Source organism: Nothoprocta perdicaria, unplaced genomic scaffold (genome assembly GCF_003342845.1).
Source record: "Nothoprocta perdicaria isolate Ctin4 unplaced genomic scaffold, notPer1 scaffold_38, whole genome shotgun sequence".
NCBI lineage: Eukaryota > Metazoa > Chordata > Aves > Tinamiformes > Tinamidae > Nothoprocta > Nothoprocta perdicaria.
In genome coordinates, this window is record NW_020455621.1 from 4,235,508 (window position 1) to 4,243,238 (window position 7,731).

A 7,731-nucleotide genomic window follows, 5' to 3' on the forward strand; every position below is an offset into this window, starting at 1 on the left:
TGGCTGAATCTACCTTCATGGGAACTTGGCAAGGGCCAAGGGCCTGCCCAGATTCCCCTGTGTCATGCAGAACCCCTCTGCAAACCCCACAGCACCTGGACTCAGTGGTGGCCCCTCACAGTAGTGCTTCAATACCTCCTTGCTTGCTGCCCGTTTCAGAGAGAACCCTGGCAGCTGCAACCGTGCGCGGTACGGGTGATCCGCAGGCAGGCCCCGCTGTCCCGCAGGACGTTGGGGGGGCTGTGCAGTGCCCCCCTGTGCCTGGGATGCCGTGGGCTTCGGGAACGTGCTCTTGCCCGGCTTGCCCGCCCCGGCGCTGGCGGCTCTGGGCAGTGTCGGTGGGTCCCCGTCTGCCTGGGGACTCGGTGGCAGCGGTTACACAGTCCGTAAAGAGGCTCCGTGCTCTGGTGCCAAAYGGTGCCACTTGGCAGGTGGGAAGGAATAGTGCTGCTGCCTGTAAACCCCAAACAGCCCGATAAGGTGTCTATAGAGCCATGTAAKTGTTTGTAGCTTTGTGTGGAACAGGCTCCGGCGCAGGATTTGAACATCAGGTTCCAGTGCGGAGCACTGGGTTTGGAATGGTTGGGTCCTAGATGGGTGGGAGGGTGTTTGTTCTTGCCAGTGCTTTCATTTCATGCATCTTTTGCATTCAGTGTAGGACACCTAGACCAGAGTAATGACCTTGGGCAGTGGTTTCAAAGGGGTTTTTATTTGGAGATGCACTTTGCTGATATCTGAGGGGGCATCTGACGTCACGGCCACAGGGCCCTTTTCTGCCTTACAAAGTGCGTGGTTTTCCTTTTGGCTCATGCAGGAATATTCATTAGCACAATACACCTTCAGGGTGAATTTGTTCCTTTGATAATCTTCATAGGGATGTAAGATTTTCCTCGACAGCCCTTTGTCCTGGAGAGCAGTGAAGCAGTGGAGTTGAGCACAGGAAGGAGCAGGGGCTGCAGTTCCTGCCAGCTGGCCCTCCAGGTGACAGGCTCTTCAGACTCACAGCAGAAGCAAACATCCTTCCTCCTCAAGTGGTTTATGGAGTGTAATTACAGGTGTTGGCCACAAATGGCATGTTTGAATGCAAATCACAATGTATGACTTCGTTTAGTAGGTTTTTCATTATTATTATTTTCCTAGTGTGATTATACTAATCTCTTACTTGGTTTTTATGAGAGCTAGCTCCTTCCAAGCAGAGAGCTAACACGCATTTAAGTGCTTTATTCAAGAAACCTAAAATGTATTTTGTGTGGCAGTAGGGTAATGTTACAGGAAATAAAAGCCAAGAAAGTGGCACTCTCTGAAACTGTTCTTTTGTGGTTTCAATTCATAGGTGGTAGAAAAGGAAAGGGTTGAAAAAAGCTCACAGTTGGATGAACTGAAACGAAGCGCACAGATTCTTTTGGATCAAATGGGAAAGGGTAAGAAACTTGAAGGTTTTCCTATTTTGTGGTTTAATTATGTGAGTTGCTAGGGAAAAAAAATAACGAAATGCTATTTCCAATGGAACATTCTGATATGTTCCTTCACTTTTTCACCATTTTTTATCTRTTAGAGGAAATAAAACATGTCATTTGCTGGTAAGAATTATGGAAAAGCAATATTAATATTCTTCATGTGCTGTGTGTTTTTTTTTCTTTTTTCTTCATTTGCAGTCTAAGGGGTATTTATACTGAAACAGAAGTAATTGTAAAGGTAGTTRCGTGCTTTTAAATCATGCAGAGAATTTAAGTATAAGACTTTCAAACATTAACTGCCTTAAAGATGGCAAATTTGAAGCGAAACATAAGTTAGACAATATGTGCATCTCTCTCACACTTTTTCCTTAGTTTCCCCTATTTTTGTAAAACCTGTCAGTATGTTGATGATACAGTCACAACTCGTGGTATAAAGGCGAGAGAAGCCTACGTACTTGGGGAGATGATTGACTTGATTAAAACGCTGCTCCCTGGGACACTTGCAGTTAACATCCGTGCAAGCTGCATCTCGAAGCTTTGCCCAAGCCTGGTTCCAGTGGGAGCAGATGGAGCAGGAGCCTGCGAGGGCAGGCAGCTCCCTGCGGAAAGCCGGAGGCACAGGCGGCCGCGCTGCTGCCCTGGCTGCCAGGGACAGGGCTCAGCCAGGCCCTCGGGGACCGTGTCTCCAGTCACCGCTCCGGGCAGCCTGACTCTCCTACAAGGTGCTGACTTTGGGGCGACTTCCCAGCTCCCAGATATTCCTCTGGCCGGCATCCGTGCCGGGATACACAGATCTGCTCCACGTCTCCAAACCTCTCCCCCTTGTCTGCTCTACCTGGAGCTTCCTGCTTTCCTGCTGGCCTGGGTGTGCATTGATCAGGCTCTGCCACTGCCCTAAGGCTGATGCCTGGAAGACACTGATTTGAGCTGGAGTTTGGGTTTAAAAAAAAAAAAAAGAGAGGAAAAAAAAAAAGAGACTTTTTTTCTCTTTCCTCCRTCTGTGATACACTCTGGCTATATAAGCAGTATCTGGTCATAATGAGAAATATATGATCAAATTTGGCTCTTATCAGAGGGAAAAAATAAAAGATATAGCAATGATTTCCTGATGCTTTATGTCTTGTGATCCACTGAAAATAAGGCATAGGAAACTGATCTGCAGCTTTGTTAGCCTCTACTAGGATATTATTTCCATCTCACAGTAACAGTCTTTCTATCCAAAACCAGTCCCAGCTGTACATGTGTAGAGTAGTGCACGGCACAGACGTATATACGTATACATTGACCCCTGTCACGGGGCACGTACAGGCAGTTCTGGCCTTCATTCAGGCTGCCGTTGTGTGGGTGCCCTTGGTCCGTGGCTCGTTGGTGACAGGGCTACRTCTGTTGTGCACGTGGGCCGAATCCACTGTGCGCTCTGCACGTAGCACAGGGCAGCTGCGTGGAGCAGAGCATCCAAGTGCCCTTGTGGAAGCTGCCTGACTACCAGGAATCCCGGGCTCCGCTTGTGTTCCGCGGTGCAGGAAAGCCAACTCCGTATGGATCTCCTCCTTATGTGCTGATCTAAAGGACAGAGACGAGAAATTCAAAAGCAGTGGTAACTTGAAACAGGCTTGCAGCTGTAAGGATGTGCTGCTAGGTGCCATTGCACTGAAATTTCTTCACATAGGCAAAATCCTCAGTTACTTTTGCCACTTGAGGGACTAAAGGAACAAGGATTGCATGTGTGGTGGATGTGTCTGCTCACTGATGCTGCTCTGCCCCAGSTTTGCATTGATAAGTCAAAAAGATGGTATATAAAGTTCTTCATGTAGCCCCTSTGAGCTGGAAATAACCATGTGTTTTGTCGTGTTGCTTTTGTAGCAATTCCTATTTCCTAGATGTTAATCATGCCTTCATATAACGTGGGATTGCTAGGCATTTTTCCAAACTTGCTGGGCTGCCCTGGCAGGATTTCCACCCACATCTTTGATGGACTTATTGATGCTTTCCAGATTGCTGCTTCTCTGTGTTGTTTTTTGTTTGTTTGTGTTTTTTTCCTTTGAGTGGTTGTAGACCCAGCAAAGAAAATAATTCATTGGACATCTGCTACTAGAGTAAGGCTTATCTCTATATCTGCATACCAAAATTCAAGCATAAACCCTGATGGGGAAGGGAGCCAGGTGGTATAGAGAAACATTTTGGTGAAGAAAGTCAGCTCATCATTGTAAACTGCAAAGTTTTCAAAGAGCTAGAATGAAAATGGGATGTTTGACATGCTCTTCCTTTCATTGTTAACATTAAAGTAAAAAGCTGAAGCCTACTAATAATAAATCCAGTTCTGTGAATGACTGACTTGGAAGTAAAGCATTTTGGATGTTAATGCAAATGTGTGCCTGTATCTGGAGAGCAGACTGGTTGAATTCCCGTTATCAACATGTGCTGCAGTTAAGATAACAAATTTTATAATCTTTCTAGAGGGACTTTCTACAGAGGATATAAGAAGCATGATGGAGAAAGTACTGTCAGGGTGGAAAGAAGTGAGTCAGTATCTGGAGGAAGTGGCCAAAAAGATCAAATACCAGGAAGACATAAATGGTTACTTTAGGGAGATGGGTGAACTTGAGAAGACTGTAACTGAAAAGGAAGTCTGGCTGAAGGATGACAGCTCTTCAGCATCCCAACCTGCAGCAGCCCAGGTAAGTCTGTCAGGACTTGTTAATTTTGGTAGGAAGTTAACTGGTAGCACGGAATACCCCGGAGGAGCTTGATCAGGCTTTATCAGGAGCTTAGCCTGATCAGTAAGAAATCGTAGAGTTGTTTAGGTGCCTGGAGCACCAAATTTGACAGGAGAGTTTCAGTACTTGTGTCTCAAAAATACGTACAAATTGTTGCCCTATAGTACAGCTCAGCTGTGGTACCTTGCCTCGGAAAGAGATGTCAGTATGTGATTTGGTTTTGCTTTTAATTTTTCACAGGAGCAGTTAACTCATCTCTCAAGCGTGAGCCCTCGATTGGAAGAGCTGAAATCCACTTGTAGGGTGCTCACCTCTCAGCCCGCGGCCCCCAGTTTTATTCAGGAGAGCCTGAGCGTTTTTCTGGATCGCTTCAAGCTGACTAGTCAGAAACTGGAGGAACGTCACCAACGGCTGAAGAAAGGTGAATRTTGTTTTACATAGGTTACCCTGATGACTGTGTGCTTCTCTTCCCTCTAAGGATAATTTTTTTTTTTTGGTATCTCAGTGAGCAGTCTTATGCACCTCATGCAGTACTTGGGCACTTTCTTAGTCCTGAAGATGGAATTTTGACATCCCATGAAGATGTTGTGTGTCTATTTGCTAAAAAGGTCATACAGGTGAGATAGGATTACAGAAGGATTTCCCTATATGCTGCTTTTTAAAGTTATTCAGACAGCACCTGATGCAAAACTCACTGAATTCCTGCAATTTTGGTTTTGCCGCTGATTCCACCARGCTTAGGATCAGGCAGTAAAAAATCTTTTTATTCACCTGGAAGAAATGAGTATCCTGGTGCCTGCTCTGTGCACTGTGCGAAGCCTGATGTGCCTACTGTTATGGAATGATTGTGCAAGGACACAGCATTCCTGAAACTGCAGTTAGTGACTTAGCAGAACATACTTAAGGTGGAGGAAACAGGTTGAAGAGCTGCATGTGCCTCAGGCACTGCAGAAGAAAATAATACCAGAARTAGCAAAACGTTAGAGGAGGAGAACCTTGTAAAATTGGAACGTGCATGTGCAAACTGTTTTCTTTCACAGCTGTGTTGAGCTCATTAGTCATACGTAATTCCTTTTGGAAATTTCATCCCTGAAGTTACTTGGCATTTGGCTTGCTTTTCAGGCACATTCTGCTTGGCTTTTTGCGGCATTAAAATTTCATTATGAGCGTCCAAACCAGGCACTCTGGCTTCTGTCAGATTTTAGATGTAGCACAGAGTGTGGAGCTCTGTTARTATCTTACAGCTGAACATCAAAAGCACAGACCTATTAAGATACTCTTTTTACCTAGCTTTCATTTTATGTGTCTGAGGAATTAGAGGAAACATTTTGCTAATGGCCCCATATGGAGGGGCAATAACACATTTTTTTCCCTTTGTGTAATAAAAATAGCTTCAGTTACTGAATTATTAAGCTGTCTGTGTAATGCATTGCACAAAGTCTGAGTGGTGCTTCAGTTGTATCAGTACAGGATACTGTGTGAGGGTCATCTCTGCTTCCCACGCTCAAACTATAGAATGGACTTTCATTTTTGCCATTAGGAATAATTATTTTATGTCTGTTTTGACTTAGTTCATATATTTTGATTAAATTCAGTGGAGTTGTGTGTTTCAGTAGGTTATTAGATGATGTGATTAAAATACTCTTTTGTTTTTATGCCATGCATGAGTTAAAGCTGTATATTTCAACCACTTACTATTTACTAAAAAAACTTGCATGTCTTAGTGTATTGAATTTGTATTTGTGTAGCTTTTTTGAATAATAGTTTCTTGACAGATTGCATATACACCTTTTGCAAGAGGTATACGATTTTGTCAGAAGAATTTGGCATGGTTGGAGAATGGAGGGAAATGCCAATCTGAGATAATTTTTTGCAGTTGTTTGCAGCGTGGTTTGACTTGCTCCCGGGAAGAAACTTGCAGAGTCCTGCAATGGGCAGAAGTACGCAGCGTTAGCAATCGAACATTTAAACCTGCCAGGCTTTCCTAGTGCCAGAAGTCCAGCTCCTTTAGTCGCTGCTCTTTGAGCCTTTGAAAATTGCCAGTGCCAAGAGCGGTGCTGAGCCTGAGTATGATCTCGCTGGCGTTTTGGTGGGAGTTTTCCAATCAATGAGGAAGTGAGGAACTTTATTTTTCCTCTTAACTATTTTACTTTCCTGTAGGATTTTCTGCATTTTAGTGACTGCATTTTAATCCTCTTTTCTTTTTTTTTTTCTTTTTAAATTACTCCTGGCTTTTTAAGAAAAGGAGCTGGGTAGTTATAGTTCTCCTTTGAAATGTTGGCTCCTTGGGTAGTTATAAATGGAAGGGCAGGTGTGACAATAGCCTGTAGAAACGCTAAGTGGTGAGTCACAGCCCAGCTTAGCTTAAATTTCACTTGGGGCAGTAAAGGAACTGCTCTGGTATCTGAGTGCAGAGAGTGCACATAACACAAAGGTGTTCTTAAAACCAAAATGTTGTTTGCTCTAGTTTCTTAAAATACARTTTTTCATTACTACTTTCCAAAATGACTGTGGTGCACCCTGTGTGGGATTCCGGAGGAGGCAAGACTSAAATTCAGAGATGCAAACTAACAATTCTAAGCATAATCTCAGGCCAAACTTCTTTTCTCTTTTCATCACCCCCAGCGTGTCTGTATCCTGATAATAGGATAGCTGCTCTATTTGTGTGTATGTATATAGGTATAAAAGTGGGTTATTAACTTAAAAGATTGTAAGATTTTAGGCATGTGAAAGTTTTGGGTCCTATTGATTTTTATTTCCTTTCTCTCTCCTYCCTCCCCTCACGTGCTTGTAAGAAGTGTCTAAAAATGAAACTAAACTTGGGTGGAGTGGGAATGGTCACTCTCAAGAATGTTCCTCTGTCTAGATGAAAGATGAATTGCCAGCACAGGGAGCAGCGTGCTTAAAAAAAGAAAAAAAGAAGAGAGAAGAGAGAGGAAAAAAAAAAAAAAAGACCCCTCTCCAGCAGCCCTTTTCTTCCCTACTAGTTTCTTTACTTTGGAAAGAATGGTGTTATAGAGGGATGTGTGTGTGTGTGAGTAAGGAAGAGTTGTCCTTCTTTCTTCCTCCTCCTTTTTTCAAAGGAAAAACTACTGTCATCAGAAAAGTCTATTTTGATACAGTTTTCGCTCTTGGAGTCACTCAGTGGGATTCAGTTTCCAAGTATCTCTAATGAATTTTATAATGAATCCACYGATTTGGTTATATTCTTGTGTCTCCTAATTTGGTTCTTTTGTCTATTTTGTGACATGTTATTTTTGTTTCACTTCCCAACCATAACAGAGACAGTTTGYCAGCCCAGCCAGGATTATTTGGACTCTCTGAAGAGGCTGAAGGATATGCTGAGCGAACTGGAATGCAAGCAGCAGTCCATCATGAGTGGGGTGAATGACCCAAGTAAGGTGGAAAAGGCCTTACAGCAGACAAAGGTATCTTTGCTACTGAAGCTAGAAAACTGGCTCTCTGACATGCTACAGGGAATATGTTCAGGTTATATTTTCTCTGTCTCTCTCTCTCTCTCTGTCTCTCTCTCTCTCTCTGTCTCTCTCTCTCTCTCT

General features: G+C 43.6%; 1 protein-coding gene across 1 annotated transcript in view; it reads left to right on the forward strand.

Moving 5' to 3' along the window:
• Nucleotides 1-7,731, forward strand: part of UTRN (utrophin) — a 344,252-nt gene that overhangs the window by 103,620 nt on the left and 232,901 nt on the right. The window contains exons 18-21 of the mRNA XM_026044733.1: nt 1,334-1,421; nt 3,915-4,135; nt 4,415-4,595; nt 7,457-7,602. Of these exons, the coding sequence (XP_025900518.1) occupies nt 1,334-1,421; nt 3,915-4,135; nt 4,415-4,595; nt 7,457-7,602 (636 nt within the window). The remainder of the gene's footprint in view (nt 1-1,333; nt 1,422-3,914; nt 4,136-4,414; nt 4,596-7,456; nt 7,603-7,731) is intronic.